Source organism: Corvus brachyrhynchos, unplaced genomic scaffold (assembly GCF_000691975.1).
Source record: "Corvus brachyrhynchos isolate BGI_N302 unplaced genomic scaffold, ASM69197v1 scaffold255, whole genome shotgun sequence".
Taxonomy (NCBI): Eukaryota; Metazoa; Chordata; class Aves; order Passeriformes; family Corvidae; genus Corvus; species Corvus brachyrhynchos.
Genome location: NW_008238358.1, coordinates 7,250,191 through 7,270,472, shown reverse-complemented (window position 1 = coordinate 7,270,472; position 20,282 = coordinate 7,250,191). Strand labels below are relative to the sequence as shown.

General features: G+C 35.5%; 1 protein-coding gene across 6 annotated transcripts in view; it reads left to right on the top strand.

Annotated features, from left to right (window-relative positions):
• Positions 1 to 20,282, top strand: part of UBR3 (ubiquitin protein ligase E3 component n-recognin 3 (putative)) — a 95,776-nt gene that overhangs the window by 28,578 nt on the left and 46,916 nt on the right. For 4 of the 6 annotated variants that reach the window (XR_001862386.1, XM_017735618.1, XM_017735617.1 and 1 more), the window contains exons 18-26: positions 2,248 to 2,344; positions 2,768 to 2,909; positions 5,118 to 5,222; positions 6,097 to 6,270; positions 6,488 to 6,517; positions 7,919 to 8,379; positions 12,275 to 12,363; positions 19,106 to 19,255; positions 19,769 to 19,902. Coding sequence is in view for 5 of the 6 variants with exons in the window: in XM_017735618.1 (XP_017591107.1) it covers positions 2,248 to 2,344; positions 2,768 to 2,909; positions 5,118 to 5,222; positions 6,097 to 6,270; positions 6,488 to 6,517; positions 7,919 to 8,379; positions 12,275 to 12,363; positions 19,106 to 19,255; positions 19,769 to 19,902 (1,382 nt within the window). In the remaining variant the exon portion in view is untranslated. The remainder of the gene's footprint in view (positions 1 to 2,247; positions 2,345 to 2,767; positions 2,910 to 5,117; positions 5,223 to 6,096; positions 6,271 to 6,487; positions 6,518 to 7,918; positions 8,380 to 12,274; positions 12,364 to 19,105; positions 19,256 to 19,768; positions 19,903 to 20,282) is intronic. The other 2 variants (XM_017735619.1, XM_008634774.2) reach the window with 1 other exon arrangement.

Here is a 20,282-nt window from a genome sequence, read left to right as displayed (position 1 = left end):
CCTTCTTCCCCTGCACAGCTTCTATGAGAACTGGGAAGGTTAGGGTCTGACAGTGTTGAAACCATCTGGTTTATAATATTTTGTGGATTTTTTGAGGGGAGTTGTGGTTAATGTAGGTACTAATATTGTAATAACTTGTTTGCCAGGTTTTGTACTGGGAGGTTGAAGTGTCAGTAAAGCTCTTTTATACAAATTAACAACTAGTGAAGTAATTTTGTAAAACCAAAGTTTTTGGAATTGATTCATCTTGGTTCCATGATGTGTAATTAGGCAGCTTAAAGTTATTTTAGATACATAGGTGTTATTTTAATGTTATGTAAATTGCATTTCCTTGTGTCCTGTCCAGTTTCTGGAGCTAATGACATGCTGGTCTTTTTCATAACACAATATGAAGGAAAAAGAGATGGATTATGCTGTTTTTAATTCTAGCGCTTTATATTTAGGGAATCTAGTGCTAGATTACAGTTTCTGGGGTTTTTTTTGTATCGAGGGTTTTTGGTTTTTTTTTTTTAACTTAGGTAAACAATTTATTCCAGAGGCAAACTGTGTTAAGTATCTCATCTGTAGCAGTGAATACTGAAGTGATTTGTAACACTGTACAGATTCCCTTTTTCTTAAAGTAATAAAAGTTGAAAAATCTTCTGCATGAATAAAAGCTGATATGGCTTTCTTTACCCTCTTAAGTGTTCATATTCTCCGTAAGACTGTATAGGTTCTCAAACCCTTTGCTTTTAAGAATTGTAGTTTGTGGCCTGTCACAGTTAAAGCAAGTCATGGTCAGATCCATTCCCTCTAATCCTCTAATACCTTATTTCCCTAAATTTTAGGGGGATGGAATCTACTTTATGTTCCCAGATCCCTAGATTTTGCTGCCACTAACCATTAAATAAACCACAATCAACCCAAACCGACTTCCAAAGCTAGGTTCTTTCTACACACTGTAGATTTGTGTGCTGAAGATGAACTGTGTGTTGTGTGCATTTCCAATATTCACTGTATGGCTCACTCAGTCCTTTTTTCTCATTATGCATTAGCAGCCCAAAAAAGCTTGGTGTGTGTTTCAGACTTCAGTACTAAATTCTGTTCAGAAAAAATGTTTTCTTTTTCTCAAGCTAAATTTGATCATATTTCATACATAATGGAAACTTTGCTCAGTGTTCTCTCTCAGCAGTCTGTGAGGATATCTGTAGAACTGTTAGCCTTAGCAGGGGTTAATATATAAAGGATAGACCACTGTGTAGGAGTATAGACACTTGTCTTCCTCCCTGGGGAAAATTAATCTCAGAAGTGTGGTAAAGCTGCTTATTTCTGCCTGTGGAAACTTTGAAGAATGCTGTAAGCACTTGTGTTGGGTTACGCCTGCTGGTGGAGCTAAAATTCCGTATCCACTGGCTTCCTTCCTTGTTTTAGGGTCATTTGATCTTGCCTTCATTTTTTTGTGTTATGAGAGCTAAACACTTCAAAACGTTTCACAGAATTAGTGTCTTCATTTGGCTTTAGATTGGAACTTAGTTTTGTTTTTTAATAACTTGTAAATTAAAAAAAACAAAAAAAAAGACCACCAAATGGGGTATTTTATAGACTGTTTAGACTTTTCTGTTTGTGATTGCTCTGAAAAGCCACTCTGGATGTCACTTTAGAGCTACTAAATTAAACAGATGTAACTAAGATTTCAATGCTAAAATGATGCATAGATATTAGTTATAAAACAAAGGCATATATGTAAAGGATTGATCACAAATATTATTTGATACTAAGCTTGATCATTTTTGATACTGAACAAGAAATTGTGGTGTTGTAGCAATACTGTTCACTATACTTAATGGTAAAATATCATCTACCTGCTAACTGCTCCACAGTCTACTTCCTACTTTCAGGAGGGCTTGTGCTTTTCCTGTACCAAGTGAAAAATAATGTAAACCATTTCTTACATGTACTTGGAAAGGAAAGAGAGCAAAACAAGATGCCTCCAGAAATGATGTTTTGGGGGTTGCTTAGTAGACTGTTATATTTTTGTTGTGAAACCAGTCAAAATTTTGCAAAAATATATTTTTCTATTTTGATAAATAGTGGTAATTATTAGTATAGAAAGTATTACTAGTAAGAATTATTATAAATGGCTGCAGTTTGCCAGGAAAAGTTTATATAATAGAAGTGACATAATTAAAGCTAGTTATGAAGAGAATCTAGAATAAGTGGTAAGGTTTTTAAAGAGAATGTTAACATGTAATTTCTTTTGAACAACAGCTCAAGTTTGGGATAAGGAATTTGACCCTGTCATGGTAATACTTCGAACAGTTTACCGTAGAGATGTGCAGTCTGCAATGGACAGATACACAGCATTGTAAGTTGGATCATTTTTAGAAATGCATCATATTGTTGCTCATTCCACAACAAACCTTTTGTTTTCACTGCCTGGTAATGCTAATCACTTTATCAGTGTTTTGAAGCCCCAGATTTGTTCTTGAGTAAATTGTCTATAAATTTACAAGCAATATCAGGGTTTTGGTTATCTTAGTCTGTTACTCTTCCGTAAATGTTTAAAAATACATCTGAAGGGCCACAGACAAGGTAACGGTGTCATCACAGATAAAATATTTCACCAAATACAGTGTTTAAAATCAGTTACAACTTACTTGAAGGAGTCATCTATTTTTAGTTAGTTTACTCTTAGGTACGCAAAGCGAAGCTTATCTATAGCAATGGCAGGTTTCTACATTGTTGCAGTGTTTAATAGTATTTCAACGTTTAACATTTGTTTCAACAGCTTGAAGCAAAGTGGCAAATTCCCTGGAAACCCATGGCCTCCTTACAAGAAGAGAACACCACTACACCCAAGTTACAGAGGTCTCATAAAGCTTTTGCACTGTAAAACCCTGCACATTGTGCTCTTCACACTTCTTTACAAGGTATAGTCATGATTTGCATTAAGTGCATTGGTCTGCTTCCACATTTTTTACAAAAGTTCTTGGAAGCATGATTTTTTTAAAGTTTATTTGGAGTAGTCAGGTTCAATTTTATGTAATATTTTTGGTTTTGGTTTTATTTTTTAAGTCTAGTGTGAGGTTTTTTTCCTACCACTTTGATTATTTCATGAATGATTGTTTCATATATATACACACTAAGTCAGTGCCCAAGTGGATGAATGATGATGTTCTGCTTTGAGGAACACTATATTAACCATCAGAGTTGCCATTCACCTTGTTCTTCTGTGTTAGTTTCGGGGAGCACAATGGCATGAGTGGAGTTCCTTTGGCTCCTATTGCAGAATTTGAAATTCAAAAATGTACCACTTAGATGGCTTTAGATCCTCAGCATCAAATAAGTCTCATAACTGCAATTGTTTCTAACATCACTTCCCAAATACATTCTGGCTTTTAATAATGTTATAGCAATTGTTGTTTTGGGGTAGTTGGTGCTTTTAAGTTATGTTTGGTTTTATCTTTGATAGGTGGCTGCTGTCTTTAAGAGAAGCACATCCTTTTTGAAAAGTCTATTCATCAGAAAATGGACTTTGTACTTAGAAAGTGTTTTCAAAGCAGTGTGTTGCAGAGGCAGATGAGGGACTACAAAAAGTGGTTCGTTTGAGTAGTGCTCATCCTGGGCAGACTTTTCCTTTTGTGCTCTTTTAAGGGCTCCCAGCTTACCTAAAACTCATATTTTGTTTCACTGTTAAATTTTTGTTGAATAGAAAAAGATTTGTTGTACTGCAGGAAGGCTGGTGAAGGAAAGGAGAGCTTGGGACTACATAGAAGATCAAATAATATTTTGACATGGAACAAAAATGGCGAATATAGGGAAGCAATGCATCATCTTTTACTGTCTTGCTTGGGGGTCTTTGGCCACTTTTTCTCTTACTCCATTAAGAACCTTCAAAGGCTTAAGTTTTGAGAATCTTAACCATTACTGGGTTGCTGTTTTAGCAACCAACTTTTCCACCAGATTTATGGATGGTGGAAAATATATAGTGGTTGATTCTGTGGGTTGGCTTAAATAATGCATACTCTGTGAAATTTTGCCAATTCATGACAGCCTTTATTATATCTCTTGGCTTTTGGGACTTCCTGTGGAAGAACAGTAAAATATATCCGGTGATGTTACTTTTCGGAAGCGTTGGTCAATACGACTTTTGATTCTGACTGGTACAATTGCACATGCTCTTCATATTAGCATAATACTGAGTCCCCTTTTTAGTTAAATAACCTCTATCATCTCAGATTTGGTTGGGTTTGATTAAATCATCTGCTCAGTCATTTTTTAGAAAAGCTGTTGTAAAACAATGGTTTTTTAAGAACTTTATCTCTCTGACATTTCTAATGGCTTTATCTACTTAGAAAATTCATCCATTTGAAACCAAGTCGTATTTCAAACTTTACTAGGTTACAGTCTAAATATACTAATTTGTATAGTAATCTGTCTACAGTGAAATTTTAAACACATTTTCTCACCCACTTTTTTTGGTAACTTGCATTTTTTTTCAATCTTCTTTCCTTTAATTCAGAATATTCTCAAGAGGAAAGTTGTCCCGGTTTTTAATTTTAGCAGTACTGGTTCTTCCTCTCAAGGCATTGAAAGCTGTGCTAGAAAAAAGATATGGACATTTATTAATTTAAAGATGAGGTTGTTTATTATTTGTAATAAAAAAGATGATGTGAAGGCGGTTGTGAACTAAATTAATTTTAACCCTTCTGGTGTTCCCAGTTATGCCAGCACCACTCAAAGGACTAGGACTTCTTGAGACCTTTGGTGATTGATCACATGAAAAGGGGAGGGAAGGCTTGGAGCAGCTCTTTGCATGTAACTGGCAGGAGTGGTGTCTGTGCAACTTTACTGCCACTCTGGTGTTAAAGTAAATCACGGCTTGAACTAGTAATAGCTTTAATGTACAAATTTGTTTGACGGGAAAGATGTAAAATTAAATTTTGCTTTTGTGGTGATGATCAATGGTTAGGCTTTTTCTAAACCTTAAAATAATTTTTCATCAAATTAAAAAGCAAAAAACCAAAAAACACCCACAAAAACTGAAGAGTCCATAATGTATTATCCAGAACACTCTTCTTTAAGTTTAGATGTACTGAAGCCTTAATCTTCTATGATGTGTTTCTTTTCCTACCTAGATATTAATGGATCATCAGAATTTATCAGAGCATGTGCTTTGCATGGTTTTATATTTGATTGAGCTGGGGTTGGAAAATTCTCCTGAACAAGAATCAGATGAAGAGGTAAGAACAAATACCATCTTATTCTTCAAAATACAAAGGTTTTTTTAAATGATACAGTATTCTTTAAAATTAGATTTTACCATAGAAGTCAGAATAAATCTTTATTAACTTATATAGGGAACAACTAATAAAAACAATAAACAAAAACAAAGTGTTTTGAGGAAGAGTATGGTACCTTGTTATGCTTTTCAGCAGTTCCTCTGTTTGTAATCCAGCAATGCAGATTGATTAGATCTTTACTGCATTGTAAAATAGCTCTAGAAATTGTGCAAAGACATTTTAAATCATCGAGTCTAAAATTCTCTAAATTTTCAGCTGAAACTGTTATCACTGAGCATTTTATTGTGAAAGATCTGGATCTTCTAAAATATGTGAATTAGTCAGAATTTTAATTGTACTTTTGATGACATTTGAATATAAAGAACCATTATTTTTGTGATTCCAGATTCCCTTATATTAGCTTAGGCTTTTTTTACTGATCAACAGTGCTTTTGGACTAAGAATTTGCCACATTTTTTTCCAGAGACTGACTCCTCTATAGTTCTGAATTTTTTTATTGATCTTAGATTGTACAGCTTTGGATTACTCGATGGAGTTCTTTTTACTTCTGCTAGCTATCACTAATGGCTGTATTTGATTATATTAAAATAAAATATTTAGACTTATGTATTTATCAGCCCTGGGGTCCTCACGGGCCTCACGTCAGTCATCAAAATTTTTAAGAGGTATATTAGTTTTGTTGAGGTACATAATGTTCAACACACTGTTCCTATCTCATGGAGACATTATGGCCTCTGTAATATAGTTATAAAAGCAGCACAAATTATTTTAATACATAAGAGAAAATATACCAGAGTTTTCTTAATTGTTTTAGGAATCTGCAGGTAGACAAGAGCGTTGCCATGATAGTTGGTTTCCAGGTAGTAACTTGGTTTCTAACATGCGTCACTTCATTAACTATGTCCGAGTAAGAGTACCAGAAACTGCTCCTGAGGTGAAGAGGGAACCACCTGCAAGTACGAGTTCTGACGGTTTAGCTTCATCACAAGTAAGTAGATACAAATACTTGATTCTCTAGGTTAGTTTAAGTTATTGGCTGCGTTGGCATTTTTGTTAGTTTTGTTACTGTTTTTATGAATTTCTTAGGGTAGTTTTCCTTCAGTTATTTTTCCTATATGTAGTGATAGCAGAAATTGAAGTTATTTCAAAAGGTCCCTCCTTCCAAATGATGTATTTAATGACTTTTTTTGTCCTCAATCTACCAGAGTTCAAGGCGGAAGAGCCTCCAGAGAGAGGTAGATCTGTGTGCAGTTTGTTCTAAGCAATTAACTAGCAACATGGCTTTAATTGTGCTCACCTTAACATTCAGTGGAATCTTCTAATTTTCCTGAATTTCCTTTTAATTCATATTGCAAGGAGTCATGCTTTTTTCATGTTCTTGATGGTAATCTTAGGCAGTAGACTTTTAAGCAATAAAATGCCTTCACATTTTTAATACGTATTTGGAAATAAAAGCTTCCTATCAAATATAAAACGTCATTGATAGCTTACTGCTTGAGCTTTGTGTTTAGGCCTGTTTGATCTTGCCAAGATACTACTAACATTTAATAATGTAGAATAGTCTTAGCTTTCTTGAGTCTAGGTAAGTTTAACCTTACATTGAAAGTGCATTTGAAATGATTAATAGCAATTTTTTGTTGTTGTTGTGAAAACAAAGGAGTGTGTAAGTGGTGGGATCCTGAAAGATCGATAGCCAGTAGATTATATAATCTGTATGTCAGTGTTGCTTTTGTGTCTATTGTATACAGCACTTCAGATTACTATGTGCCAGATGTGGCAAAATACAATGGATATTTCTTTTGCATGTTCATGTCAGAAAAATAGACAAAATCTAAAGTAGGAAGATGGCATGAAATAGGTTAAAACATAAAGAAGGTAGGTGAGATGTTGGTCAGAATCCCATCTTTATATTTGTTATCTCTTAATTGCCCAGCCTTCTGAGGAGGAGGGGGTAAGATGTTAGTGTGCTGAATTTTGTGTTCAAAACATTGAAGAAATACCTGGATTCAGTGTATGATGTATCTGGTACTGCAAGCAAGAGTAGTATAAGATAGAGAGATCTAAATGGGCTCTGTCATTAATGTAACTGCACTCATATGCTCACGTGCCCTGGATAGCGAATTCTGCCAGCAATAGGGGTATGGGGCTTCTGGATCTTACCTGATAAACCCAGACAAAATGGACAATGTCCATGGGGATGTGTGGGCTTACCTGTATTCATCTGTGTGACATCATGAGTTATATTGTGCAACAGTGCTCAGTAGACTTGAATAAAGGTATTTAAATGACATAAAGATACTGGAATTATTACTGTTGTAGAAAAACTAAGGAAATATTACTTGGATAACAAAATTGTAAGTTAGACTGGAGTAAAACCAGTTGTTACTTGTTTTGGTATGGATATTTTCCTTTGGTACTTGGTTTTTTATGCAGTCTCATATAACAGACTTGTACAAAAATACAGTATGCAGGCTTAGTATTTTGCTATCCTGATTTTCAGTACATTTTGGGAGCAGAGAAGAATCTTTAAGTTTTATGCTTTTCTTCCTAGCTTCAAATATTTTCTATAGTTTTAGAAATGTGTGTTGTTTATACTTGTATTTTTGCAAATTAATCATGATAATTTTTTCCCTAAGAACTCAGGGACAGCTCAAGTGTTCAGTTTGGTCGCAGAACGTAGAAAGAAATTTCAGGAGATCATCAATCGGAACACCAGCGAGGCAAATCAGGTGGTGCGGCCCAAAACATCAATGAAATGGTCAGCACCTGGTGCAACTCCACAGTTAACCACAGCCATTCTAGAAGTCAAGGAAAGCATACTGTCTTTGCTGATTAAATTGCATCACAAACTCTCAGGAAAACAAAACTCTTACTACCCCCCATGGCTCGATGATGTGGATGTTTTAATCCACCCAGAAATTCCAAGATACTCTCATGGAGATGGGATGACGGCAGTAGAAAGAATTTTACTGAAAGCTGCTGTACAGAGCAGATTGAATAAACGTATAATTGAAGAGATTTGCAGGAAGGTGACACCTCCTGTACCACCAAAAAAGATTAGTTCTGCAGAGAAGAAAACTCTGGATAAAGAAGAAAGGTAACATTAATAACGAGATAAAGGGGCAGTAGAAGGACAGTGTATGTTGTGCATCTATTGATTGATCTTTAGGGTTTTGTATCAATTACATACTAAAAGAATGTCTTAATTCTACAGTTCCCTTTATCTGAATTGAATATACATGATTTACTGAGGAAGAATATGCACCTTGCTATTTTAGATCTTTAAATCAGAAAATTTTAATAATAATTTTATGTGATATATATACTCATCCTTTATGTTGCCATTTATAAAACTCATACATACAAAGGTGTAGAATTAACATTGTGTTAGCTTTTGTGGCTTAACCTGAAGATAAGTTAGAATTTTTATTTGTGCTGTCTGTTCATTCACATGCACACATTGCACCATGATTGTTTGGGGGTTTTGTTTACTATATATGGGTTTAATAATTCTACCTTTTCTGCTTGTCTTACCCATTCAATTTTAAAAGTATGTTTTTAACTTTTTTTATAATTCTTACTTTAAAAAAAACAAAGTTTGTATTTTCATATTATGTGGCCTGAAAACTTGTGTGCCAGATGTCTGTCTTGGGCTGAAATTTTTTTTTGGAAAAAGCTTGGACAGTTTTGATTTTAATTTGGGACATAATGAGTCCTGAGAGCCCCCAGAATACTAGCAGTTTTGAGACTAAATGCAGAGACCCTGCTTCGGTTCTGCTTTCAGCAGATGTTGTGTTGGCGTGAGAGTCCTATGGAAGAGGAATCAGCTAGGGGAGAGCAGCTAGAGCTGAGAAGAGAGGTGAAAGCTGGAAATGACAGGGATAGTAGTGAAACTGGGCCTGGAAGGAGAAATCTTGTGGTCAGCGTACCTGTGAAAAAAAGAGAAGATGCCAGAGCAAGTGATTAGTTGATGTGGGAAGACTCAAGCTGGCAAGTGGGAATATTATGAAGATATATGAAGAATTGGGTTGTTGGGACAAAAGTACTCAGAGAAGAGTAGCAAATGAAAAAAACCACCAATTTTTAGTTAAAATCTCAGTGGGGAAGAATGTGGTCTTGAGAGTTAGTAGGAGAAGAGAATGTGGAATAGGAATGCAAATGTCTGGAGGCTTTGAATGAGACAGTTTGACATTTGGGGGATGTCATAAACTCAGCTGGAAAGAAGAGTTGGCTGGAGTGGGAAGAGACTGACACTTGGCTGGTGCAAAAGACTGGAACATGGTATTTGAAGGGAGAGGACGGTGGAGAGTGTTAGAAGGTTGGGGCACAGAAAGTGGGGAGCTCAGGTCAGAGTACTTGCTACAGTAGCTGAAATAGAGAGCATAGGCTGGAATGGACAAGAAGACAATGGAGTGCTTGTTCATGCAGTATTTTGAAGGGTTTATGTAACCAGACTATGTAGTTATGGTTCTAGAAATTTGGGTAGAAAAGTGCAGTCGTCTGATCCAGTTGGTTTCTGGATTACCTTTATTTTTCTACTATTTTTATTTGTTTGAAAATAAATTTTTCATTAAATTCTCTGTGATATATCCAAGGCCTACACTGTACTGGAAAGTTACACATAAGAATATGGCAAATAGATTTAGTATATTCATATGTTACATACTTTACAAAGTAAAATTATTTTTGTCTCGCTAGTGTTTAATAGTTTAATTTTCAACATTGCTTGTAATGGTTCGTTCAATGAGAGAAATAGCCAAGGTTTAGCATGTAAAATTGCTAATCAGAAAAGTCAGAATGAATAGCTGCTTTAGATAAAAGACAGCTACATTTTGGGCACCTAATCATTATTGTGGTACTCAATAGTGCTAGAGTTATGTACAGGGGGAGCACAGGCATCAATGAAACAAGTAACTTTTCATATAGTAAAGGGTAAGGTCATTCCTTTTCCCCATTAAAAGGATGTGGTGTTTTTAAGGGTCTATTGGAGGCACACTAAATTTTCAGTTAAGTTTGTGGGCTTAAGCAGTGGTGAAAGTGAATGTTTCCCATTCTTTGTTGTTCTGAGTGATTATTATTTTCTTCTCAAATTTATAATGATATTGGTGGACCCATGAAGTTTATTAAAGGACAGTGTGATAACTGAAATTACTAAATTCATAGAGTGTTCATAAAGCCAGGCTGCAATTTTTACTGTTTTGATTGTTTTGTTTTCTTTTTCCCCCCAATTCTGATTTTGTATCCATGAAGACTGAGCAGACTGTGCACATTAAGCAATTAGTTTTTTAGCTTATTTCAATATATAATGGCATCACTCAGGCAATGGATTGTTGCCATAGAAACTGAAATACAGAACTAGAAGCAAGCTTGAGCTGCTTGCAGTACTTTTTCAATTGCAGTGTCATATTCCCATGGACCATCATGGAAAATTACTGAGCTGTACTGAATCTGTCAGAGTTTGTTTATATCTTCTTATTAAATGCATCTATTTCCAGTCACTCTGCTTTTAGTCAAGGTGTTTATTGAGAAATTTCCAGGGAGAAATAAATAAAACCAAGTCTAATGAATGCCCTGGTCTGATCCTCAGAATAATGAATCTTAGTGATATTGTAAATAGAAGTTATTTTGAGAAATGGTGACTGTACAATGTAGCAGATATATGGGCAGAGATATTTGGGTCTTTCAGTTGTCTTTAAGAAAACAAGTTAGAAGCTTTGACTTACAACCAGGTCACCTCAGGATGACAGGTTACATTATACGAGCTGCTTTGGGCTTGTGCATGCCAGTTCCTGTGCCAGGACACTGATAATCAGATGGTGCTTGAGACTAAATGACTCACCCATCAGGGTATCAGACACCAAGTGATGTTTTTAAAGCTCATGTTAGTTATCTAAATCATCTCTGAGCAGTGTAAAAAATGCATTGTAAATGCTGATGCACAGAATTTGTAGCTATGATAGAGCTTCTGTAGCTGCACAGAGGGAACTCTGTGGGGAGGTGCTGTGTAAACCCCTCAGCTGAGGGCATGTTCTGTGTGGTGTGCAGCTGTGGTGTAGGGCTTTTGTTTGGTTTTCCCACTTTCACTGTCCCATTTCCTCTATTTGTAAACTCATGTCAAAGTAAGGAAAATTAATGTTTATTTTCTTTATCTTTTTACATCCGTCAATATTCCTCTACCCACTGCAGTATATATTTATATAGGGAGTTGTATAGCTGGTCATACAGCCTTGTACAGGTCACTGATACAGTTTAAGTAGAAGGATAGACAAGAATAAGTCTCTAATGTCTTCCATTTGTAAATCCAGAGCTGTGACAAACAATGAGGAAAAAGTTAGTGAAGTCAGCTTGGCTTCAGGGAGATATGGGCTTTTAATCTGGACGTAATCTCAAGGTACTTTAAATCCCAGTATAAAGCTGTTGGTGGCCAGAATCTTGGGTGGAAGTGGGGGAGAAGGAACCACTGTGAGCAGCCTTAGCTGGAAAATAAATTACTCGTAATTGTTTCCCTTGCCATCAATCTTGATATTGAAAGGGAGTGAGGTAGGCTTTTATTATTATTGTTATTATTAACTTTCAAATGTTGGTTTCTCACAGGAGTACTCATTTTTGTACAAATGACATTGCGCTCTCTTTTTCTGCCCATGTGTAAAAGAGAAAAAAGTTTCAAGACTAAGCTCTTGGGTTCCTTTTCTTGCAATGTTTTGGCCTAATCTGTTAAAAGATCTTTTGGTGAACACCTTTGAAGGGTGTTTTAGGACAGAATTTTATTCAGTTTTTTCAGACTCAAAAGAAAGTAACACTAATTTCTTAAAAAACTCCACTTCTAAAGCAAGAGATTCCTTTTTTAGGTTTGGAAATTATTCCTTTATGTTAACCTTAATTTGGAGTGATACTGTTTAAGGTGGTAAACCTAATCAGCTTAACATTATAAAGTATTTTTTTTGCTCCATTATGTATGCTTATTTTTTCTTCTTCCCCCTTCTTTCACTTAGACGACAGAAGGCTAGAGAAAGGCAACAGAAATTGTTGGCTGAATTTGCCTCAAGGCAGAAAAGCTTCATGGAAACTGCCATGGATGTTGGTAAGTTTTTGTGTTGTTGACTGCTTGCTTTTATGTATTTTCCCACATGTTAGTATAAAGATTTTTACTCAGTTTAAAAAACAAAGACACACACAAAAAACCCTCAACCATCAACTACCCAAACAAAAAGATTCTCCCCTCAGATTCCACTTTTGTATCCATTTGTTAACTTTATACTTCTTAAGAAGCTGAACTTTGTTTTATAGGACAGATACTACTGAATACATAATTGCTAAATAATAGATTAAATTTGTAGGACATAAATTTATTCCTAGTTTTTCTTAATATACAGTAGGTGAAATGATTAAATATGTGATATGTTTTAAAGTATTTACCTTTAATATAAAATGTCCCCAAATTAATCTGTCTTTTTAAGACTGTGTTTTCTTTAATCTGTAATAATACAATTTAAGATTATTTCTCCATAGAGTCTCAAATTTTAATAAGGTTAAAAGTTTTTCCTTTTAAATGTAGTTATGGATCTAAGGAAAACATAGTTTTTGGATCACCTCACTTACTGTAAGTGGTAACGTATTCTACTTCAAATACTGGCTTTACAGCACAATCAGTTCTTGTTTTTTCTTGAGGATGAGTTCTTTCAGATTCTGCTGTGTAGAAGTGCATAATCCTGATTAGTTTGTGTTTAACCGAAGAATGGAAAATACTTTCGTCTTTTGAGCCACTTCATTGAAAATTAGCCCTTCTGAAAAATAAGAAAAAGCAGGGATCTTCCCCCCCTCTTCCATCAAGTACCATGTGCTATGAAGTTTTGGTTTGGGTTTAAGCATTGGTTAGAAATATTTTGACAACTGTATTTGCTGAAAAAGTTTGTCTTTTGAAATTGTTAATTCCCTCCAGTTCATAGGTTGCTGAGATTTATTCATTTATACTTACTAAGGTTTTGGATACAGGAATCTTGGATGGGGCTCTGAGCAACCTGATCTAGCAGAACATGTCCCTGCCCACAGCAGGAGGGTTGGAACTTGATGATCTTCAAGATCCCATCCAACCCAGACTTTCTAAGATTCTATGAAATTAATCACTGTATATATGATGTTACATTTGGAGGGTGTGCAATACACATAATTTTTATCTCTGAACTTCGTATTGTAAGTCATGATCATTAAATGGGTAGCTATTTCTTTGTAATCTGTTTGTTGAAGTAAGGAAGAAGGGAGGAAGAACCTTGCAGTTCTTCTTATTAAAAATTAAGTTTTTATACAGTCATGGCTAATTGAAAGTAACTGGGAAACTTTGATTCTTCAGTCACCTATATTTTGAATTCTTCGTATTGCAACTTTGATGGGGTTTATTTATGAAATCAGATGTATGTGTATATATATAGACATGGATATAAGATATTCCTGTCAATAGCTATATAGCTAATTTGTATATATACATAAATGTGCATAAGTACTTCCATGCATAAGCTTTATAAGCTATATTTAAGATAACTGCTTTGATTTGTGGATGAATCATAGTAGCTAAATCAGTAAATTACACAGCATTTATTTTTGTGAAGGACTGGGAACACTTAGCTTTTAGTTAATTAATACTAAATTCTCAGCTAGGCAGACCTGGGCCTTTGTGTTTATGATTGTGCATTAAAAAGTTCTTGGGCATGCAAGATTTAAATCGCTTGCTTCTTAGTATTTAAAGACTTAATAACTTCAGGTGCCTCAAAGTAAAGTGTAGTGTTTGTTGTCAATTGTACCAGGTTGTGCACAGCACTAGATAGAACCAACTTGATGAACTACATTTTCATGAAGTTATTCTACATAAAGACATTTGGCAACAACTTAATGGAATTCCAGGCATTGTGTTACTCTGCCTTTTCACTAACTGTTTTCAGTGTCTTGTATGTTGACATTCTATTTTCTGACTTTGTTATGAAAATACACTGAATATAGTCCAGTATTAACTAGCTTTTATGTTCTGACTGGCATTAAAATAGCTTGCTGAGAGTAAGTTCATATACCATTATAGTGCATGGGGTTTGTTTTAAAATTTAGATTGATTTTTGCCAGGAATATTTTCTTCAGTTTGTTGAATCTAAGTGGTTTGTTTAGCTGTGAATTCAGTCTCTCTGTGTTACAGAAAATTACTGAAAATGTTGCAGAAACTATTGTTACTCTAATTTTAAAGCACATGACCCAGTTAGAATTCTGAGACTAGTCTTTCTGGAGTGATTCAATTTAAAACTACTCTTATGTAATTAATAGGTTTACCCTGAATTGTATCATAGCAGTGCTGAAATAGCTGTTTGAAAATAAAAAAATCCTTTCTTACTAAAATCAGTAAGAATTCATTCCCCTCTCACACAAAGTCTGTTACCTGTTACTTTTATTATAGATTGAAGGTCAGCAGTAGGTTTATTTCTTAATTTTGTTCACTTATTTTAACAGTATAATACTGTCAAAAATGCAGGGATGGTGAGGCCTCAGCTCCCTTGTTTTGTCACTGTTTTAGTTGGTGTCATTTGGGCAAGTTTATATTATTATCATCATCTATTAAAACTTTAACTATGAAAAGTAGATGTGATTCAATGGTAAAATGTGAGAACTGCTGTAATTGGTTTTGGGTATAGCATTTAAAAACTTCATAATGCCTTTCTATTGACAGTTGTAGAATATTGGAAATAGTCTAAAAATAAATGTGTGTAGGAAGAGATAGGAATACTGGAGACTAGCCAAAGTTTAAAGGTTATTTTATTAAAACCCATATACGTCATATATTTCTAAAGTGTTTATTAAAGTGGACAGAGGCACTGTTAATGCCCTGAGATACTCCTCTTTGATTGTTGGGATGCTGTAATGAAACGTGGCTTAAAAGGAAGTTACCTAATTACATGTTAATTATTCACTATTAAATGGGTCTTATTTTACCAGCAGAATTTATTTATTTGGATTGAAATACACAAATTCATTTGAGATTCTGAAAATAAAGGTTGGCATTTTCTTTCACATGGTTACTGTAGAAAAAATTCCAATTATGTAGCACTTCCCATTTGTGCCCCCTGTTACTTTCTATTTATATTCTGTGACATCTGCAGAACTGCACTGCCATTCAAGCTTGCCTGGAAGTAATTAGGTGAAATTTAGAAACAGTTATGTTAATGAACTAGGATAGAACAGCATCCACTGTGCAGTCTTTAGCTATTTGACTGCAGGATAAACAAAAAAAGGAGAAAAATAAAACAAGAAAAGTGCTCTAAGAACAGCAAATAGAGCTCTTGAAATGTCTGAGGAGACTGTCCAGAGAGTCCAAAATGTGGACTCAAGTTTCAGCTCCAGAGGCCTTTCCAGCTCCTGGTTACAGCTCCTGGTTACAGCTCTTCTGAGCTCTTTGAGGGCACTGCCTCAGGGTGAGACCATGCTTTATCTTGTGATGTGGGACTCTGTGCAATAGATTTTTGAACCTTCATAACCTTCAGGAGGGACTTGATAAGAACAAAACTAAACCACCCAGTTCTAGGTTAATAGTAGCCTTTAACAAATTACGGTGATACTTGTAAAGATCTGTCTTATCTGAATTTTATAAAAACAAAATATGATCCATTCCAGGCAAGCTGCCAAACTACTTACCCTATTGAAAATTTGTGAATTGGTTACGTTGTTAATTATAAATATTAAGATATCTTTCATTTCTTCAATAGTTTTCTTGTCTCTGAAGTGGCCAGTGGGATTTTTAGACTTTTTTAATGCATCCTGATAAGTATGCAGATGATGTTTTATGTCTTTCTTACCATGTGTGTCTTAGCAGGATGTCTTTTTGTCCTTCATGCAACATTCCTTAGTTAGACTTGAAAAGAAGCACAGAGTTTTAATGCAAGGCGATATGTATTTCCTAACACTCAATCTTCTGAACCCAGATAGAAAAATAAATTAGGTACTGATCTCTTGAGAATATGTATGCTGGGTCAGGGCACAGAATATTAGCATACTAATGGTTGCTTTGATACCAAGGGGCCGCTTTGACACAATGTGTACAGCAGGACAAATGTTGACTACAGTCAGTGGAGATTGTGAACTATATTTACTGTGTTTACAAAGCCCTTTTGGTTTTGGGGTTTTGCTGGGTAGGAAAAATAATGGAATGCATGCTTAGCTCTGTAGAGTAGAAGTGAAATTAAATCTAGGTAGCAACCCGTTCTGCAGTACATCAGTGTGCTAGATTTTAGCAGATTGATCAGTAATTTCTTAGGAAGTAGGAAGTGCTAGGTTTTTGTAACTTTGTGTCTCTGCTTCTATTGGTACAAAACTAAACAAAGAGCTAAATAATTAATTTTTAAAAAACTCTTGGGAACTGTAGGGTTTGCCTCTTCCTTGGATTTCTGTCACAGTTTTAAGCTTTTTCATCCTCCTTCTGTGTTTTAAGGTTCATGTTTATTCAGATTTGTGAAATCATTCACAAGGACAAAGAAAAGTTCCAGAACCCACTGTAAGGGGATGAGGTGTACTACAACATTAGGCGAATCCTATGAGAGAAACTTGGTGAACTGATACCAGTACCATGTCTTACCTTGTAGTTTTCATTGGCTCCTTCTTCACACACATTGACATCATTAGGACAAGTCTCTGTGAAATCAATTGGGTTAAACCTTTGGAGCTAGTTTAAGTGAGTAATTGAGGTTTATCAGAGTCCATTCAAAAAGAATCAAGGAGTTTTGTTTGGTTACAGTTTTTCTGGTATGCTTACTTATTTGAGATTTTAATTTCTTGCCAATATCCCTTTGTTTTCTTTTACTAGCTCTGGCACAAATTATTTTATTAGGAAGTCTTCCTTACTGCTAGTAGCTTACTTTCCTTGAAATTTTATTGTTCGCCAGAGTAGCCTAGCTGTATCTGCATCTAAGTAGTTGTGAAGGAAGCATGCACTTGATCATGGAGTTCTAAAATTAAATTAGCCTGATTTTTATGTGCCTGTCCCCCACAGGCAATAAAACTATAAATTGCATATATTGAACTGGTTTTAAACACATTTAAAATCCTAAGTTCTGGTTTGTTTTTTTTTTTTCCTTCAGGTTAAAAATAGGCAATTTATGATGAATGAATGGTATTTTGTAAATTAAATATTGACAGATTTTGATGACTTCCATTGAATTGTTCCAAATCAGATTGATACACTGTATTCTCTTTCTACACTTCTGAAAAATACTTAATGGATGCAGATTTTCTGTTGCATTGACAGTATTTTAGAAAGAGAGAAAAAGGAAAGCTAGCTAAAACTCTAGTCCTTGTCATTTCTTGCATTTGATATATAGGTGTACATGAGTGTGCATTACACAGTTATGAGGTGATGTCAAATATAAAAAGTAGAATTTAGTGTTTACTTCCTCCCTTCTGTGCTACAGTTTGCTTCTAGGTTTGCTGGATGTTTTGGACATTGGCAGTCAATGCATCGTGCTTTTTCTTTCATTGTGCATCTGGCTGCCACTAGATGGTGATAGACATGTGTACAATATTAACAACTGCACGTCAGTGAAGATCATGGTTCATTTTCATATGACCCTCAATAACTGGCTGGGAAATCAGTAGTTACTAAAACAGTGTAATTTTGATTCAGCCCTGTGAGCAAGAGCATTGCATGGAGCTTTTTACAGCAAAGAATGTCACTGTGTGGCACCCAACGCACCTCTCCTTCTCTCCTTATGGCAGCAGCCTCCTGTGCCAAACCTGTAGTAGACTTTCAGAAGACAGCAGTTCTCCTAAAAGCAATTCTGCATGAGGACTGTTGCTGTACTCAAGGTTTTTGGGTTCTCTATCCAGTACCTCAGGCTACCTAATCAGAGAGATAAAGGATATGGTCGAAGGTAGGGAGAAAGTGTTTTCCTTCAGAAAAATCATGTTCTAGGAAAGACACAAAGAACCCACATATTCTAGATCAACAGGCTGACTGTATATGTTCCTGAGCAGTCAGGAGTGGCTTATTTAGTCCTAAGGTGCTTTTCTTTCAAGCCAATAAAGAATTCTTATCTTTGATTGTAAGGTAACATAAAATGGCTTGCCCTGAAATCAGCACCACCAACTGTCATGTGATCGAAGCTATATCAAGTGCAATGGCTTTGATAATTCAGAGCTGGACCTTAGCCTTGAACATTTCTGTGCACCTAGGAAGGAGTAATGTGGCCCTTAAAGAAAACAGATCTCTGACACATCTTGTGTACAGTAAATGTTAAGCTAAACATCTGCTGCATCACAGCTGGTTGCTTTCTTAATGCACCCCAAATTCTTAAAGATTGTCCAAGTTTCATATTGAAAAAAATACTGTTTTAGTTGCACATTTCATTCACCATGTCTAAGCATCTTAAAATTATTTCTAAGTTGTCGAGGTTAACTTTTTTCTTCTAGTGGTTGTTTCTGTCAGCTATGAGCAAATCTGGTTTTGCTAGAGATTCCTACACGTTGCCCTTTGTCTCTCTATGTTCAAAGTTTTCAGTATAATATCTAATGAAATAGAAGTTAGATCTCTGTTTTATAGAAGTTTTAAGGAGATCAAGTTTAATACAAAACTTGAATGAATTGTTTAATTCCACAGGGAGTAATTTTGCCTATGGAAAAACATGTTCTTCGTTGTAGGTGTCTTTCTTGGAAGCAGAAATGTTCGTTTCAAGCAACTGACAATGTTTTAGTTGTAGATAAACTAGAGAAATTACTCTGCAGTTTTTTCATCCCTACCTCAATGCAGATGCAAGTGGATTTCTTTACTTCTGTTTAATGTAAATTTTCGTACTTGTTTTTAGAATCGCCGGATGCTGATATTGCCATGGAGGTAGCTACATCAGAACAGCATATTTCTGAGGCAATATATGATTGTGTTATTTGTGGACAAAGTGGCCCTTCTACTGAAGACAGACCTACAGGGCTAGTTGTACTATTACAAGCGTCCTCAGGTATAAATATGTGGCTTGTAGGAAAAGCAGTGTTTCTGCAGCTTTTAGCATTTGTGCACAAATCCTGTTGTGTCTCGTGAAGTCTGGAGCCACAGGGTTTCCTATTTTTTTTGTGGATGGTCCTCTATGAGACACATTAGGGACTTTTTAAATGTTTGGGGAAAGAGCAAACAGTTTAATTCCCTCCTACTTCGTATAGCTTTTGCAAATGCAGCAGTGCATTACAGACCTGCAGGAATAATCCGTACTGAAAGGAAAAGAAAATTAAACAGCTATCAGTGTGTCTGCATGTAGACCTGAGTGTTTGTGGATATAGGTGTGTGTTTATATATATGTATTTCATGTACAAGTGCAAAAGCACAACTTCCAGTATTTGGATTGTTCAGTAAGTTTTGACTTTTTAACATTAACAAAGCACATTATAGTTACAAACCAAAATTGCCTGATTGTTTTCTTAATTGTTTAGCCAGTTGTTACCCATTGCATTGTGTATTGCTGCTTTTCTTCGCACAGTGTTGGGGCAATGCCGCAATAGCACTGAGCCAAAGAGACTCCCAACTACTGAAGAGGAGCAGATCTATCCCTGGGATACCTGTGCTGCACTGCACGACGTGAGGCTGACAACTCTACAGCGATACTTCAAAGATGTAAGGATTTCATGGGAGCAAGACTACCACTTAAGGAAAAATTGTGTATAAAAAGATACATGAAATTACAACTTAGAGTTTTCTTCTAATTTCATTTCTACATTTAGTGAATGCTTTTTCATGTTGCAGTCGTTCTGAAGGGTTTACATTTGATAGGGTCCTTATTTTTAAATAGTGTCTGGCTTTCCCCAGTTATATTTTTGGCAGTAGGCATCTAGTATATCTACAGGCTCTACATAGTCATTAAATACCCGCACAGATATTCTCTAGAAGAAGGTATTTCACAGTCCAGTGTGACCACACAATTGAAATGTAGGTTTGCTGTCTAAGCAAACATCAGTTCTCTTGTAGCCATTCAGAGAACCCAGTCAAGGAACTGC